Genomic DNA, 19,043 nt, shown 5'->3' with positions numbered 1-19,043 from the left:
ACTTTCAATCCTTCACAACGCTGACATGAAGGCCCACCTTTTAGACAATCTAGGTTGGTTTTTTTTTCCACCTACAAAAGGCCCCCCAATAAAATTCTTAGAAAATATACCATTTTACAGCAACCGAAACAAGACGAAGAAAACAGGGCTAAGATCCACGGTCTTCAGGAATCTCCATTAGCAGGCTGTGAGGTAGATATGAAAGACAGGAACAGCCCTCAGCTTAAACTAATTAGCACCACTCTGAAGCTAAGAATGTCACTAAAAACTAAATGCTCTGCTCATCCAGACTTGAAAAATCCCTTTTCTCCTAGTGCACAAATGCCTAAGCAGAGGTTCAGTGGATAAAGAACTGTCACTTAGATGCTTATTCCAATACAACCCAGTAAAGGCAATGTTTCATCTGGACTTACTGGAGAAGGCCATGAAAACTGATGCGGATGATGTAAAATGTTAAAACTGGCTGATGCCAATTCTATTAATTGAACTTTGAATCTTTTTTGCTTGTGACTGAATCACAACTGAAGTTTAATTATTGCACAGAAGATGCAGAATAAGCGTGAATTGACACTTTGCAGCTATTGTGCTGTTCATGGTGTGTGAACATCAATGCGTTTTCATGACTCCCTACCCAAGTAAGAAACTGTAAAGAAACTAACCTGAGAAAGAACCAGGTGGAGAGAAAATAAATAAAAAAACCCTGCTTCAGTCTATGCTCAACTCTAAGCACGTGCTTAATTAAATTCTCAGACCAAGGCAGTAGAAGACAACAGTCTGATACTGCCTGTAATAGAGCTGGAAGGTGAATCTGAATCATTGCAGCACCCAGTATTCCCTGTCTTCTATCAGCACGTACAAAAGACCCAGCACTGAAGCCAAAGGAGACTCAACATCGTGGTTTAAAACAAAAATCTCCAAACATGCTTTACTAATTTATCTGCAGTGCAATGATCTGCATTTTATTTATATACATGTGATTTTTTTTATTCTGTCTTACAGTAATGACACCTGGGAACTGAGTTATGGACTCCAGAACTGTGCTATGTGCTTCGGAACAGGTATCCACTGAATGCACCTCTCTCGAAATGGAGCAGCTTAATTTATTTCTTAGTCTTCCTTCCTGTCTTCACACTGAAATGTTTATCGTACCAGAAAGCCATTTAAAACTTTGAGAGAAGCTAGACACATAACCAAAATTTGTCCTTTCTGGAGGGGTTCCTCCTACTACCACCCTCTCTTTTTTGTACAGGAAAAATATTTTAGGGCTTTATTTCCCATAAATCCCCTATTTTGGCAGTCAGCATTCACAAAACTTAACATTTCAACAGAAGCCACAAACCCACTTTCTTGCATCTTCTGCAATACAGTTTGTATTTTCCTCTTTCTGATTTGCTCAACTAAATCTTTCTATTCCTTTGTTACAATACAGTACTGCTTAGAACACACTTCCAGCATCTCTTCCACGTACCACAACATGGTAATATAGTTAAAATAAAATAAATTTTGACTTCAAGCCAAAACCTCCTCCATAAACAGCTCGAAACTCTATTTTAGAGCACACCCACTAAAGAGAACTTGCCTAGTGCTTGGATTTAGTGGAGCCTCTCATGCAGTTAGCATTACCACTAATTACATATAATCCCAGTCTTTATGTACAGGAATTCTCGATCCTCTGAACAAAGATGCCAATGACTGCAACTTTGGTAGTATCAATACAGGGAAGGAATTCAATTCAATTTCATCCCACTACCAAATATCACCTTCAAAACGCTGAAATAAAAGATATCTGTCTTTACACAGTGAAAAGTTTCAAAGGGAACACACTTTTCCTGGAGCACCAAGCACAGCATCCTTACTTTGTTTCAGCAGAGCACTTTCTCTGCAAAGAGCTGGAGGAGTCTTGCAGAAGAAAAAAGCTGAGACTTCAAATTGTAATTGAAGAGTCACCTTTCCCCATTGCAGCACTGTTGGATTAGGTTGTATTCCACAAAATAAAAATGAGGAAAAAAAATCCTGTATTTTCCTTGTCCTGTTCTTTGTTTGCCTGAGTGTGAAGATGTGTTTACCTGTGGCATTTATTCTGGTTTTTGGTACTTGTGTAACCAAATCTCCCCTTCACTCTCCCAGGCAAGATCACAAAAATCTAAAATGCTACTGCCATGGTTACAAGTGATCAGTAGAGAAATTTATTGTTTTCAGCATAAACCAAGCATTTACAGGCATAGCCAAGATTAACAGATACCTGAGAGTAACACAGAACAGCATGCCACATGAAGACTTACTGTTTAATCGTGCATCCCTAGGAAAATATATAGCAACAATAAAAAATTATCACTTCTGTTTGGAATAGTGATGGACTGGATGAGCTCAAACGAGGCAGAGAATAATGTAAACCTCAAGTTTTCAACTGAAGATGAATTTTCAAAATACTGTCACCAAATGCTGTTGTCTAAGGAGCTGAGGTGTGGATGGAGGGGCGGGCAGGAGGTGCAGTCAAGGGAAATCAAGCAAGGAGGCACTGGCAGACAACAGCACTGGGAAGGAAGGGATGGCAAGTGAGACACAAAACAGGAGCTGCTGCCCCTGTTCATGCACGGAGAAGCTAGAAAATTTGAAATGTTTAATACAAATAATGCCAACTGACTTTTATTAGGCTGTACTTTTAATAACTCGACTGCTAGATTCCAGTTGTCACCTATTCACAAGCAGCTACAGAATTAACACCTCAGAAAGTAACTCTGCAGCCTTGCAAGCAGAGACAGCAGCTCTCACACATTTCATATACTTAGATCCTCTGCTTGCCACCTCAGGCAATGAAAAAAGTTCTCTACACAGACGTTTGCAAAACACTGCTATGCACACTATGATCTATTCTCCTTTTACGCAACCAAATTTATTTGTTATAGCACAAGGAACATGTTTTTTGTTTCATGATAAAGAAGAAATGCACACCCAAATAATAATGAAGAAGAAATGTAAGCCAAATAATCTGCTTATGAAGCCAGCAGCACATTACTACATATCAAAGTCTAAACCAAATAACATGGGATGCATCTGGGCATTATACATTCCAGCAAGCAAATCACAGACGTGTATTAGCGTGGCTTGCTTGCTGCTACAGCTTGTTTCCTGCTTATGATAAATTATCCGATGCATGGACAGAAATTGCCATTGTATTTACTCTTTCTTCACTTAAAGCAGACCTTTGAGTATTTACTGAGTGACATTTTATAGCTCACAAAGCAATCTGCCTTTCTTGTCTGGTACTCTTCTACCCAATATAATGCCAAACAGCTGACTATCTGCTTTCTAAAAATGGACTGTGCTGCAAACAGCATCCTGATGATTTAATAATTTGTCAAAGTAGTCCAACCAGTTATTATGGAGTATGTATCACAGAGTTCAGAGGTAAAGGTCATCTAGTTACTCAAAAAGCAAAGTGCATCTGCTGACACTAAAAAGTAGACAATTAAAAAAACCCAACAACAATCAACCCTGAGAAGTTCCCTGTTAGACCTGACTTTAACATGCACATTCTACTACCCATACTGGCAGTTGCAGATCCCAGTGAATGGCATTTCTCTTCCCACTTGTACCTTTTTTGCAATCACTATTGCTTCTCTGTCTATGACACTGCTCCACCCGTAGGGGAAAGGAATTTAAATCACAGAATCATAGAACAGAATCACCCAAGACCAGACTGCCCAGAGCCCTGTCAAGTGTCACCTTGAATATCTTCAGGGATGGGGCCTAAACCACCTCCTTGGGCAACCTGTTCCAGTGCTCAACCACCTTCATTGTAAAGAACTATTTCCTAATGTCCAACCTAAATCTGTTCTCCAGTTTGAAACCACTGACTCTCATCTCTCTCTACTCTTCCTGTCGGCCCCCTTCAGGTATTGGAAGGTCTTTATTAAGTCTCCCCAGAGCCTTTTCTCCAGGCTGAGCAACCCCAGCTCCCTCAGCCTGTCTTCATAGCAGAGAGGCCTTCGTTTTCGTGGCCCTCCTCTGGATCTGCTCCATCAGCTCTGTGTCCTTCCTATATTGAAAGCTCCAGACCTGGATGCAGTACTCCAGGTGAGGGCTTCCCAAAGTAAAGTGACAGAATCACCTCTCTGGATCTGCTGGCAACGCATCTTTTGATGCATCATTAAAAATATGTTTTTACATCTATTTCCACCATATATATATAACATGAATATATTATGTAGATCTGACATGAAAATGAGACTGCTGTGCTGTATCCAGTCACAGGGTAAATTTTCAGTTTTATCTTGGTTCCCTAGCCATTGAAAGGGTTCATATTGGGTATTCAAATCAGCACTTAATATACAAAATGAATGTTTTAGTGAAATGAGGAGGCTCAGTCCTTTAAGACACTGAATAACACTCTCACACAAAACTCATTTGCTTTATCATGTTGAGTCGCCAATACCACACTGGGTAGACAACTCTCCAAAGAGCCTTCATTAGCTCAGATTTGGCAGAATGACTCAACCACTTCAGAGGATTCACTCTCCTAGGAATTTTACTACCAAAACCTTTGCATATGCTTACTGATGTTAACAAAAACATGAAATAGGGACTCTCATCAACGCCTCTGCCAAGAAAGAAACCTCCAGTTGTCTCAGTCTAAGTTATCCTTACATAAGATGCAGTTAGCTGGTTCTGAAGTGATCCAGCCTTGAATCTGGAACTGAAATATCCTTCAGTTTTCTCTCCTTGTTAGTTCTGCCTCTTTAACCCTCTGGATATAACGGGTGCTTGGACTTTGCAATAGTGTTCATTTAGTTGATGTGCTGGGAAAGACCAGTGCTGTTAGCAGTTAACTAAAGAATACCTTGTTTTCAGCTCTGCCACCCTCATTTAGGTGCTTTTACCCTGTTATTTTTTAAGAGTAGACCCTTTTTTAAAAGGTAGAAGGTTATGTCCTTCAATTGCACAGTATTTGTCTTTTGCCTTGCTTTGAAGCTGTACTGTCTTCTCTGGACAGGACGGGTCTGTTATTTACAATATACAGTATTATTATTTCAGGGTTACCATCATCTGCCAAGTCATCACAATGTTGTTGTAGTTAATTGCAGAGACAGGAGGAAGGGAGCAGGAAGCACCTCTATTTAGTGTGGTACCTGCTGCTCCTCATTGTGATCACGTCAACATTTTCACAGTACCTTGTTTCTAAGCACAGATAATACTCATTCATTGGGGAAAAAAAAAGGAGGTGAAAAAATGTTTTCCAACCCAAAATAGAAGTTAATTATATTATCCTAAGCTTAATCAAAGTTCTTTACTTTTAAAATCTCCTTCTTTAGTAAGCAATTTAATCAGTTCATAATACAATTTAGAGAAAAAATTGCTCTTAAAGCACTCTGGTACATGCCTAGTTAAGCAACTGTATAAAAAAATGCACAGTAAAGTTAAGCTTCCAACAGCCTGCAATGATTTAAACAGTTACCCCAGGGAGCACTGCTCTCAAGTCAGCTTTAGGCTGAGCTGAGTTTCTAAGACATGGCAAATCTCAGCACCACACAACAATTCACCCACCTGTGCTCGGAACCAAGGACCTGCACCGAGCATCCCCACAGCTTCCATCCTCCTCATTTATTTTTTAAAGAGACTGTTGCTCACTTTTTACCATTTGCAGAATTCTCTATGAACTGAAAATTGCTTTTTTAAATACATTTTATATTGTTATGAAGAACAGTATACTTCTCAAAACATTACAGGAGGTGGTACCTTACAGTTATAGCACCCCCACTGCACTGACTAAGGATCCTACTGAGGAGATGATTGGCTATAAAATTAATAAGCAGATATTCAAGTGTGTTATTTGGAAAGGAGACAAGAGCATTAAGGTTGCAGGGGCAAGTTCTTGCTTCCTGTGTGCATGTTTGGTATGGCTTCTTTATTTGGTTTCACTGTAAACCAAATTCAGCATAAAACTCAAGTAGGAAATTGGTAACATCCTTCTCGTATTCTGAGACAACAATCATGTTTGTAATGCAACTATAGGGGGTTGAGGAAGGGACTAAATTTCTTTCCAGGTGCTTTTATCTCCTCAAATTATCATAGCAAACCACCTTTAAAACCCCCAACATTTAAAACACTAAATGCATTACTGTCATCATCTCCCAAAACAACAAAAAACAAAGCCTCCATGACCCTTTGGGTTCTAAGTTCACACACTATGTTTTTGAATGCAGCTAGGTCAAGGGGCATAGCATGAGGGGTTTAAGCGAAGCTTTTTCTCTTAAGCTTGATTCAAAACGAGATTAGCCTTACCTCTGTCCTTACTGCATTCCCTTCATTGGTGCTGGTGGGAAAGACAGGCAGCATGCCTCCCACCACAGCCAGCTATGAAGCTCCCACCACTGCCACTACTATCATCTATGAGGTTGCTCTGTCCACACAAAAGCTAAAAGTGCAGAGACCTCAGGAGCCACAGGAGGTCCCATCCCCCTCACTGAAGGAGCTCACCCAACTACAGAACCTCCAGACACAAGGAGAATGACTGAGGTGGTATGCTTTAGCCTGATTCTCTGTGCTTTGACAGACCAATTCCCTGTTGCCTACTGCCCCCATATAGCTCTTTGGCTTTATCCTTAAGTAGAGGTTAAATAAAAAGCAGAGATGTTTTTCAAGGCCTTTTTCTTTTTGGAACAGAAAAACTGATAAATACATAGGGAGAATTTAACTTTCTGAATTTTCACAGAGAATTTGTTGTTACCTTTACAGACACACATATGCTCCCTTTGGTGGAAAAAAGGGGAAGGGTTTCTACCACAAGGCTAAGAGGTTTTATTTTTTGGTTTTATGTACCAACAAAATCAAATTACAGGTGCCAAGGGACATTTATTTCAATGCTAAATATCTTATGTTAAGATGTCAATTAAAGTTTTCCTGAAGTGGAAAGTTCCTCAACAAAAAAATGAATGCATTAAGAATGAGTATACCATTCCCCAGAGGACAGAATATAAAACAACCTGTCAAGTAATCAAAGATAACCAAAGAGAATGTGTTAACTCCCTGATGTTTTTTTCTGTTCGGCATCAGGTGAATGCAAGCTCTTTTACCACCTGACGGAGCCCTGTTCTATTAATTCCCTGCTTCTCTCTTTCCATACTCCTTTTATCAGCACTAAAAAGCTTCACAAACTGGTGGCTGACAAAGACATACACTGACTGTGCATTATTTTAAGGACAACACCAACTCCGACCAGGCAGCAAAAGCTGTCAAGCATACATGCCACTTAAAAAGCAGAATAGAGCACAGCTATGCTTTGAAACATACTGAACTGTTAATGAAAATTAAGTTCAGCACTAGAAGTCTGTATTTCTTACATGCTGGCAAGGGAGAGCCATGGCATTCAGTTTGATGCATCTGTAAGTGAGGATTGTTCATCCTTAATTCATAAGAGAAGGCAACAGGAAAATTCCATGAATTCATGTTTACTTAAAAAAAAATGTAGACAGAAGTATATCCACTCTGAAGCTCACTTTGTTGCTGCATGCTTTTAACATAAGAAGTGCACTTCTTCCCACCCCCCACCCTCAGAATTAGTCTTAATTAAGAATGACTATGCATAAAGAGAAGGAAAAAATAGAATTCTTTGCTGTATGTATTAAAAATTCATAAACACAGCCTTCTGAGCTATTTTAAAAAGCTGTTTAAAGACAGGTTAAGTTCATTCAACTGCTTACCTTTTTCCCTCCTGTTACAAACTGCTTGAAGTGGGATCTTACAAAATGAGGATGAACAGCAACAATCTGAAGGGAGGGGGGAAAAAAAGGAAGAGGGCTGTGGCTTAAACAAGAGCTTACAGGAAGCACCACATCACTTTTTAAACTAGATAACCCTTTGCCAAGTACTAAGTATTATAGCCAAGTTCTTTCTCTGAACTAGAGCCTAGTTGTTTCAGATATCTCTATTTGTTTTTCCTAGAAAAGGAAAAAAAAATATATAGTATGTGACAAGTCAGACACCTGACACTGAGGGCCACGTTGTACTGAACGACTTTTTTTTTTGCACAGCAGGCAGCAGAATTAGCACCAGCAGAACAGGACTGCCATAAACAAGAGTTACCCCAATTAAGTCTACTTGTGGACCTGCCTAGAGGGCACACACACCTCATCTCTGTTGCAGGATTACCTCTTGTAGTACCAACACACCTTAAACAGTCTCTTTGCCCTATCTGTTACATGTCAAGTGTGGGAGATACAGATGTAAGAGCAGTAGAGCCCTAGGAAGCAAGTGATCACATCTGAGGTGTGTGGAAACTTAGCCTCAGAAGATCTCAAACAGCAAAATGCAATTGTTTGCCCACACCATCTTTCCTCCTTCAAGAAACATTTCATTTTAGGAAACATTCTCATTTTTAAAAGTTAGATCTTCCCATACACCAACTAGATGTGCTTCTTCAACAGCCAGATGCCACACATCTCTCAAGGAGAGTATAACTGAAGTTTTCCCTTCAGACAGAGCACAACTGAAATCTTCCCTTCAAAGAGGGTACACCAGCATCACCACCCATTGTTTTATCCCAAGGTAGGTTTAGCAGATATGAATTGGTTGCCAAATATTGACCTCACAGTTAGCAGAACCCTCAAAATTTGTATCACAGATCTACAAAGCAAGTAATACGTTCAGACAGGTAACAGCTGAAACAGGACAATTTCTCTTTCACTTTGCTTTCTCTATTTGAAAAACTCAATAATCTATACAAACCCAAGATCAGCTTTGTTCCTGCCTAACCAGATCAAAAGCTTTTTTATTGAGATAGATAACTATTTTCTACTGACTTGAATAGCATAACAAGGAAGTGATACTTCTCTCTCTCATTTAGATTCAATGTGACCTTTCTGTTATTAAAGACGATGACAACACAATTACTGAAGATTAAAACAAGCACTTACTTTAATAGGACAGTCAAACGTTTCATGAAACTCTTCCGCTGAATACAGTCCAAACACCTGCACCTAGAGAAGCACATAAAACACACCAAAAATATTTACCTAATAACCACTTGACAAATAAAGGTCAATGTAAATCACTAATAGCTACAATATTTATCTGAATGCTATGAGTTATTTTTCTTAAAGTGAAAATGATGTATTTAACAATGAAGAGTTAATTGAGGCCTCTTGAGTGTCTACTATAGCATGTCTCAAATATTTGCAGCAGTGCAAAATACTTATTAGAGTGTTTTTCCCTTTTTTCGTTGTTATTTTGTTTGGGGGGTTTTGGGGGAGCTTTATTTTGCTGGGTGTTTTTGTTACAAATGCAGCAAAAAGCTAAGTCTTCTTGCTTTAGGCTGATCGAGTATGTTTAACAGATACTGATTTAAGTAAGGTAAGAGGAACATAATAACATTTGGAGAAGATAAATTAAAAACTCTTCCCTTCTGAGAAAGAATTGTACATTTTTTTTCCCCTCCAAGCCATACAGGGTTTACATAATAAAAAAATAAATTTGTGACAATAAAGCAAAACCAGCCTGAAAACCAAGTCCTGTTTCTTGGCATCCTCTCCTTCTCCCAAGTGCATCCAGAGCTATTTTGTTTTATTCCATGGCGACTGGAAATGTCATTCTCTGAAAACTCCTCCCTTCTCATCTATGTTGATGTTTCAGTACATGGTTACACTGAAGTTGTAACCATAGGCCATTAGGATATCTATCAGAATTAATCCATTTGAAGAAGGTTTAACACTAAAAAAAGCCCAAAACAACAACAACAAAACCAACATTTCTACTGTCAGGAGAATTAACAGATTTTCAAATGTTCTCTTTACTTACAGAGCAGGTGTAGAAGTATCAAATGCTAAGAAATATTATTAGGCTTAAATGCTGCAACTACAGAATAGGCTATCTTGAGCTTTTTGTAAGGACAACTCTCTTTGGGGCTCATTTTCATCATAATTTTAAGAGGTTACCACCGACTGACAGAAGCTGTTGGAACAAAACCATCCCAGCAGGGATGGATACTGCTGGTGGGAGAAGGGAGGAAAGAGAACATCCCATCAAACAATCAGTGGAAAACTGTATCTGACAGCAAATCTACTTTAGAAGGTTCTTAGACAGGTTTAGACATTCAACTTTATTTTCTGGAAAAAGGTAATTCCCTCCAGTAATTCTAGTCTGCATGCTCACAAATCAGCCTCAGTGGTCTAAGAGACTTTTTAACCTTATTTCATTCTCTCCCATTGTGATTCTTTCAGGGAGAAAACAAAAAAATAATAGCAACAAAAATTAAAAAACCCACAGGAGAAAGATCTGCAGAACAAAGTCAGTAAACACTAGTAATGCACCACAAATAGTGAGGCTTAATGGCTCTAAAAAAGATCAGTTCAGAGGACAAGAACCTGCAAAATTCCCAGTCAGGGAGACAGAGTAAAAAAATTAGACTTCAGGTAAACTACAAGAAGAACTAAGCCATCCTCAGAGTGCCTCAAAGTTCAGCAGTCTCAGTGAAGTTAAAAACATCTCAAACCACCTCATCTCCCTTTCAAGCTTGTCTCCTGGATACATCTCCTAAGCAGCATTATCAGCTCTGTCCATTACTCATTAGTGAATATACTGCCTCTAACAACACGCTTTAGAAATACTGCTGCATGCACTGTGTAGGGCTGAGCTACTGCTCCAAAGGATTAGAAAATCAATATTTGGAGACAGTGAGATGTATCACAAAGCTGTGATTATGTAAGCCAACCGAAGGGTTGTATTTGAGTTGGGCCTGGCTGTAAGCCTAGAAAACCTTCAGGCTGATGTCTAGAGGATTTTGTTTTCTGGGTTTTTGTTTTCATCAGCTGGCACAGCATATCCAGTGCAACAGAATAAACTAAGTAAGAAACAGAGGAAAGAGAAAATAAGACAGAGCTAAGAAAGAAGAAATAGAATAGATGTCATTAAAATACAACACTACAAATTCTGTGGAAGCAGAATCCTTAAAACACCAACAAAACACCCCTCTCAAAACTAATCAATCAAAATTACCATTAGCAACAGGGCCTTCACCGTTTTCACAATACTGCATCAAACATGGCAATGTGATATTCTTTTATGAGTATGAAAACAAAATGGAGCCAGTTAACTAAAGAGAAAAAACAACTCAGCATAAAATACATTCTATTGTGTTTACTCCAGAGACACTGTATAACAGTTTACTACTTCTTAATACCTTTTATTCTTCAGAGAGAAACTGATTTTTTTGATACTACAAACCTATATTGGATGTGTCTGTTTCTACTTTCTATGTCCATTCGGCTCATGATGGTTTTGGGTAGCTGAAAAAAGGAATGATGATAAGAGTCCACTACATTTTGCCAGTACTGTCTGATTTTAAATATCCAGAACTCATCACACCAGTGCATCTGGACTTAGCTGTTTCTTTGCTTCGACATGTAGAAGAAGCAGTCAGTCTTCAGTGATCAAAAGGCAGGAAAAGAACCCATTTTACCTAAAAAAAACATTTCTTGGAACATGATCTGTGCAGTACTTCATGGATATTCTTAACATAGATGTTGTTAGAGGCACTAAACGTGGCTCTACAGCAGGCACGAACATGTTTTTTCCAGACAATTCATATTTCTTTATATAAAAAAACAGAAGTTACAAGCCAGCAAGGATGCAAATTATATTGCTGTTATGTGATGATGTAGTGAGCTTTAGCAGAATTGGGAGTCAGAATCAGATTTTTCAAGACAGCATTTAATTAGGAAAAAAAATAACCTAAAAAAGCTTCCACGATTCTGAAGCTGCAAGTTTTCTTCCCCTTCTATTTACTCCAGCACCAAAGTTCTCCATTTATAGCCCAGCTGGTGGCCATACTGGAATGGTGGTGGTTTTGATTTCTGTTCCTTTCCATGCCAGCAGTGACCAGCTGCATCTGTGTCCATTGGCAAGGAAGATTTTCAAAGAGCTAAAGGTATAGTACAGAAAAGCTGCAAATGACTCCCAAAGCACTTGCAGGTCATGTCTGACATACAGGTGACAAGTTTTGTCATTAGGTCTGGATTTCACCCAAAAAGAGGAGGGTTAGAGACTCACACTGTGCTGCTATGCCCCTCATTCAGTGTAGCTAGTCCAAGCCTAGTCTGAGAACAGGGAAAGAATGAAGAGAGTAATAAAAAAAAAAACATTAAGACAGCAGAACAGGTATGAGGAGGGGGTTCTCATCATAAGGTCTTCCTTCAAGAAGACACATGGTTTCCATCTCCATCATATTATATCCATTTTGATATGGAAAAACACACTCCTGCCTATTGTAAAAATGTATTCCATGGTCTAGAGGATGTACAATGATCAGAGGGCTGGGGAACTTTCCTTATGACCACAGGCTGAAAGAACTGGGGCTGCTCAGCTGGAAAAGAGAAGGCTCCAGGGGGACCTTATATCTACATTTCAGGTATCTGAAGAGGACATACAGGAGGGCTGGGGAAGGACTGTTTGGAAGTGCCTTGTAGTGATAGGACAATGGGGTGTGGATTAAAACTGGAACAGGTCTTTTTACTATACTCCCTTTCTTTTTTGTTGTGTTTTGGTTTTGTTTGTTTAGCTTTGTTTTGAGTTGGGTTTTTTTGCCTTCCTTTTAACTAAGAAAATCAAGCTGTCCCACTTTTTTCTTATTTTTAAAAAGGATTTCACTATTTTTACTTATTTGTCTGAGTTAGTAATGACTTAGAAACCACTTGTTCAAGTGTGTAACGTCTTATAAAATGAATGCTCCCACTGAAATAAGGAAGGAGCTACAAGGAGTGGAAAGTCACTTTTTTGATATGACCCAGAACCTAGAAGTGCTACATTATCTGGCCAAGAATTTCTGCCATGTTCTTGTACAGTAACACAACATACAGGACTGGACTCCTCCATAGAGACACCTTTCAGGGTCAAGTGCAAAGTAAAACTTCTAAAACACCTGGATCTTTCAAATCTCCAGATGAGCTCTTCAGTGTAGAATATGGTGGTACACCAACATCCATAGACTCTATGAATGCAAAAATGATTAATATTGTACTTATGATACTCCAGACCTGCATGAAAACCATTACCAGAATTAGCCCTAGCTTGGAGATCAGAGTTCAAACTGCTCTGTATAGTATGTAATGTCACCTGGTGGATCCAGTCTAGCTGTTTCACTATATTAAGACAGATTCATTATTTAAAGTAGTGGAGTCTTTTCAAATACACAGTAGGGATTACAGATTTTTGTGTGATTCTGAAACCAAATACATTTTTTTTTAACATTAATTTATGAAAAATAGTCTCACTGCAACATCCATATTTCAAGTCAGTAACCCACAGTCATATCTGAGAAGCCCTAATAGCAAGTGCTTCCTTTCCCCCGCCCTTTAAAACACCCAAATCAACAATGCTAGCTCAACATTTTTATTACCTTACACAATTACTGACCCTTCCCTTATCTTGCTTAGACAATTAGGACACTCTTGCTGTGCTTCTCACAGGCTGTAAAATTCTACAACCCACTTTGATAGGCACTAGTATCCCAATTATTGTGTCAAGATACTGACATCAAGATAGCTCTGAGAAACAAAAGGCATGGATACACAAACTGGCTGCCTCCCTGTGGAGGGGGAAAAAGCCTACCCTATTTGGAAAGAAAAAAACAAAAGTATATACAGTCTAGAGGGGTTGCTTCCCCGTTTTGCCTTCTGCAAAATCCAATTTTATTTTTAATTTATGGAACTTCTACTGAACTGGATGCATCCGTCAGGATCACTGACATTCTTCTTCCCCTGAAGTCTACTCTCCAAGAAACGTTCTCCTCAGGAAGTCAAACAGATATTGAGAAATGATTTAAATGATTTTTAATGCACTGCATTTGTATATGAGCATTATATTAAAAAAGATGCTTAAATACACCCTGCGCATTAGAGTTTTATCATTGCAAACCAACATTAGAAAATACTGCCATCGACTTAAAAACAAAAAAGACATTCTAATAAGTGGAAGATCAATCACCAAAACCACTAAATGTCACAGCTCAACATTCCAGAGAAGCACTGATAATTGTTAGTTATACACTGCACAAATGATGTATGTCCTCAGTCAAGGAAGTAGGTGCCAGTTTTTTAGGAAACTGTACATATATTGATTTTACATTTATTTAATGTGGCTGTTGTAAGACACTTTATTCTTCTGATAAACTATGATTGCTTATCAAAAGATTCTATAATTCAAGAGAAACATTCATAACGTGTGTGAAAATGAAAACCACCAGCCCACAGAAATCATGCCCACAAAATCCAATTTTGTGGATTTATAGCAGAAAGGCATTAAACTACTGTCTTGCAGGAACAGCAGAGTAGTCACTGAAGTATAACTGGCACAGCAGTAATGATTAAGGTGACATGTCCTCCTGCCACAGCTGTTAATCAGCTTAATACCAGTTACATTATTGACATTCTTGTAATTACTTTTCCTACAACACATTTGTGCAAAATATATTTGACTTTAATTTTGAGTATTCAAACGAGAGGTCAGTTCTCAAAATGGATGGTCAAAGTGGTGGTCCCAAATGCAGGAATTAAGCCCTGAGGTATCACAATTATCTCAAGTGTACTACCGAGGACTACCTGCTACCTCATTAAATATAGAAATGGGTTTGTTGTACCTTGCCATCTTCTGAACAAACACCCATGTGTTCTCCACTTTCATCCAGGCTGATCTGATTTATCTTCACCGGGCTCTAGAGAAAGAAAAGAAAGAAACAAAGGAAGAAAGAAAATACTCTTAAAGAAAGAAAATACTTTTAAAGTCAACTTTAAAAGTTACATCACCAATCACATGCTTTAACACCCCCTGCACTTACTGTGAAATGTTTTGTGCATAAATGTCGAGTAATATTTAGTTGCCTGAGTAAAAATTAAAAAAACCCAACCAACCAAAAAAAACATAGGGCAGGTAATTCTATGATGATCCCAAAACACAGCCTTCTCTTCAGCCTTCTGTCTAACCCAGAAATTTGACATTTTTTGCTTCAGGGCTCTGGCACACTTGTGAAGTGCCAGGCTCCCAGACTTTCAGCACCTGCACTTGTGCACCTCAGCTGTTTGTGAAAAACCTCTCCACCATCAAACTCAACATAAAACACATTGATCACACAGGCATCAAGACAATTGAAAATTCTTCTGGTTTAGTATAATGGCTATACTGGAAATTGTTTCTTCCTTGAAATCCCTTCTCTTGATTTCATTTTTCCCTCTAATAGTTTCTCAGGTGTATTAAAAGGTATTGAAGTGCAACATAGGTGTACTCAGATAAATACTGAGGAAAGCCTGAAGGCTGCCCCAATTTAATAAGCTTTCCTTTCCCTATCCAGATATACTTTTGGTTCTAATCTACAAGACGACAGGGCATCTGATACTATTTAATTTAGCTTAAACATCTATCCTTACCTTAAGTACTGAGGACTAACTTACAGCATCATTTGGGTACTGCAATGCATATCCCCTCACATACAAAATCCTATCCAATTATATTCAAGTACCAAGACCCTTCTTACATACTATGATCCTCATTTCACCCTCTGTAACAAATATCTCATAATTTCAAGCATCATTGAAGGATTTTCATCTAAGTAAGTCATCTCTTACACATTTAAGAACAACTTTCCTTACTCTCATAAGATTTGGAACAGATCGAAACACAAAACAGATCTCTTCTGTGGTTCTGAGCATGATAAAAGAGAAATCCATTGTAGGTTTGTGTGAAAAGAAAGTGTCACTGGAACAGAGCTGGGGTGGTGGGGTTACACAACTGTGCCTAAAATATCACAGATCCTTGTATATGCTATGGTAGTTGGAATTACATAAAAAGCACACAATAAAAAGTTATATAAAACCCACACTGTCCAGATTATCTACTATCTACAGGGGATAAAATCAGATCTTCTCAAAGCCTTTGGAAAGCTTTTCCCTCACAATCTTTCACACACACACGAAATTCCAGCTCAGGGAGATTAAGTTTTCCTCTCTTCCACCTTGAAAAGTGTTGTGTGTCCAAAAAATCCCTTTAACAAATACGCCAGTACATCTCCACCATTCTCCCTGCAATAAGGAACAGCTCTGGCCCTCAGAAAGGACAAACACACGAAGTTTGAGCTCATCATGGAAGTGGCACATTTTTTTAGTTCTGGGCAGCATTTAATTGCCACAACATTTTCACAAAGGTTCTTCAACCAGAAAGGCAAAGAGTCCATTTTAAACAGCCCCATCTTGACATAGGGTCATAGACTACAGTACAGTTTTCAGCTAGCCATATTCTTTTCATCTCTCCAGCACCTACATCAGGGCTGATGTGACAGGAACAGCAGATCTAGCAGCACTCTGGTGTGATGGGTCTTTGCAGAGACACTCTGCTGCAACAAAAAGAACAGAAAAGGACACACCAGAAGAGTCAGCAGCTCAATCCTATAGTTCACACTGTTCCCATTTTGCTGCCAAATGGTTTTGATAAAGTTTGATGTTGAAAAAATGAAGTGCAAGAAGCAGGGAATGTGGAATTTACCTGCATGCCATGTGACACACTTTGGAAATTAAATATGTGATTGCGTTCAGGTAACAAGACAAGGCAAACATCTAGCAAGGCAAAGCATTTCCTTACACATAGAACGTTGGGGGGCAGAGGGAGGAAGGCGATTCCCCATTATATGCATCTTTCCCACATTTGAAGTTGCACACAATAGTTCAGAACTGTTTGTTGAGTAGGAATTTGATGATACAGTATTTCATAACACTGTACAGAACTGGCAACTTGTTACAAGCCTTCTGCACGCTCAACATCTCTATCAGTTTCTTTTAACTTTTCTTTTCTCCAACTTGATTTTTTCCCTGTTGCCTGCATCAATATTCAGATGACAACCAGGGAAGACAAATAAATTCAACTGAAAGCAGACCTGATCAGTTACACATACATCTACCTAAGTTCCAACAGGAGAAGCTATCCTAGGTGATGTACACAAGGCACAGGAAACAGAGTACATTTTTTTAGCACTCAGGATGAATTAGCACTATTGGCTAGTAGCCTGTTGACTGATTTTACCAGTCAGAACTTTTTATGGAGCTCAGAAAGTGATGACAGAACATGAACTTGAAAACACGCAAGGCTGAATATGAAATGCATTCTAAACTGAAGTTCCACCAATGCCAGGATCTTCTTGCTCAAAGTTGAGTAACAGTCAAGCCTACCATTTCCAGAACTACGTTTGACTGTAAAAATGTTTAAGATTTTAATTAAAACTATGCAGAAAATCACAAATAAAAGACTACAGATAAAATTAGAACATGTGTTATCTAATCTGAAGTGATTCTTCTAGAATGAGCTTCAATTCATCTTTCCATATCAATTATTTTTATAAATACACTGCTTTGCCAGTCAGCAAAGTTACTTACTATTTAAAATATAGCTGTATTTGCCAACACCCTATGAGTAACTTGGATATTTAAAAAAAAAGAAGCACAGATAATTTTGTGGGTTAGCCTCCCTCAACACACTTTATTTGTTATTTTTAATAAATGTTTTCAATTCAGCCATTGACTTACAATTGTCTTTCACTTGTGGGGTTTTTTTAGCCCTTATTCTGACTAACCCACTGAAGAGTTTAATTTGCCTAGCAAAATAAAATAGGTTTTGGGTTTTACAGTACAGGAAAAAATCTCCTTCTTGCAACAACTACTTTTACAGGTGGACAAAACATGAAGAAACATTCAAGGTTTAAGAGCACACAGGCAGCCACCAGCTCATCACAATCCAGAGGACTGATCTTTTGATAGTCAGAACCAGGATATGCTCTGGGGTTTGGTCAGCTGACTGTCTTAAAGGCTTTTTTAATATGTGAGGAAAAACCCTAGTTTACAGGCATCATTATTTTTTAAAAATTATAATTAAGGGGTTCCAACAGCAATCTACGGTCAAAGAGTCAATCTAAAAATTAGGACCATATATTCCATGTAAATATTACTTAATTAAGAGATGATCTAATCTTAAATCCCATGTCATAAAACCACAGGCAGATGCAGATAAAATGCTGAGGAATTACTAATAATTTAATTAGCAAGACACTGGTTATTTTTTATTTTGGTTTTTTACTCTAACCAAGACCAAGCTTTAGGCCTACCAAGTAAAAAGACATAGTATCTTTGTTGCCACAATGATACTTCCAATATTGTATTAATAACAGTAGCAGACATAGTATTTCTAAAGCAACAGAAGTCAAACCTGGCAATAGGGAGGATCCTGTTAGGTAGAAAGCACTGAAATGATTAGCCTGGAAACAGCTTCAGAATTTCATACAGTGTGGAAGTTCTGGTGAAAGAGGAACAAACGCCTTCAGCCGAATTTCCATTAGCTGCAGTTTTCTTTCTGATGGAGACATGTTTGGAATTCTGGACAACATAAGTAAGTTTGACTGTTCAAAATCAATAATGTCAAGCTGACACTATAGAACAAAAAACTGTTACCTTAATGGAAGAAAGAAAAGTTTAGGGAGAGGGAGAAAAAGCTAAGAGGCACCTTGCACATAAAGATCTAAACACAGGCTTTTGCAAAATCCTAAAATTAAAGGAAAGGAAAATCAAATACCAACCAATGTACCCTGTGTGATAATCAATTACCTAATGTAGAATTCTTGAAATAAACACACTTAGTATGGATTATGTCAGCTCTTCAATTAGGAGTAAATTCACAGCCACTCAAAAAGCTTCTTTTAATTGTGTTCTTCGTGGCAACTCCTTCTCCCCCGACGCTCACCATCAACCCACCTTACACCATCAGTCCCCCAACAGTGAACCTGAGAAATCAATCTGCTAATGTATAATTTGTAAAGCTCCTCTGACTAACAAATGGATAATTGATTCTTTCAGAAATGCTGCATCCCAATGGATATGAAGTGGATTAACAAGAAACATAAGACCGGATTTCACTCCAGTTCTGTGAGAAATGCAATATTTACCAGCTAGGAATCTAAGCGTTTTAATAGTTGCCTGTGACTTCATGCCTTTTAGCCATGGTTAGCAGGCAAGCAACACACG

The 19,043-nt window shown here is 38.4% G+C and overlaps 1 protein-coding gene across 2 annotated transcripts in view; it reads right to left on the bottom strand.

Moving 5' to 3' along the window:
- The window catches only part of VPS41 (VPS41 subunit of HOPS complex), an 81,844-nt gene that overhangs the window by 46,401 nt on the left and 16,400 nt on the right, over positions 1-19,043 (bottom strand). Inside the window, exons 3-5 of one of the 2 annotated variants that reach the window (XM_054384849.1) lie at positions 14,627-14,701; positions 8,913-8,975; positions 7,701-7,766 (exon numbers count right to left, since the gene is read on the bottom strand). In XM_054384849.1, coding sequence (XP_054240824.1) covers positions 7,701-7,766; positions 8,913-8,975; positions 14,627-14,701 — 204 coding nt within the window. The remainder of the gene's footprint in view (positions 1-7,700; positions 7,767-8,912; positions 8,976-14,626; positions 14,702-19,043) is intronic. The other variant, XM_054384850.1, reaches the window with a different exon arrangement.

This window comes from Indicator indicator, chromosome 11 (genome assembly GCF_027791375.1).
Source record: "Indicator indicator isolate 239-I01 chromosome 11, UM_Iind_1.1, whole genome shotgun sequence".
Lineage (NCBI taxonomy): Eukaryota > Metazoa > Chordata > Aves > Piciformes > Indicatoridae > Indicator > Indicator indicator.
Note: the sequence above shows the minus strand (reverse complement) of the source record. Positions and strands in the feature narration are given on the sequence as shown.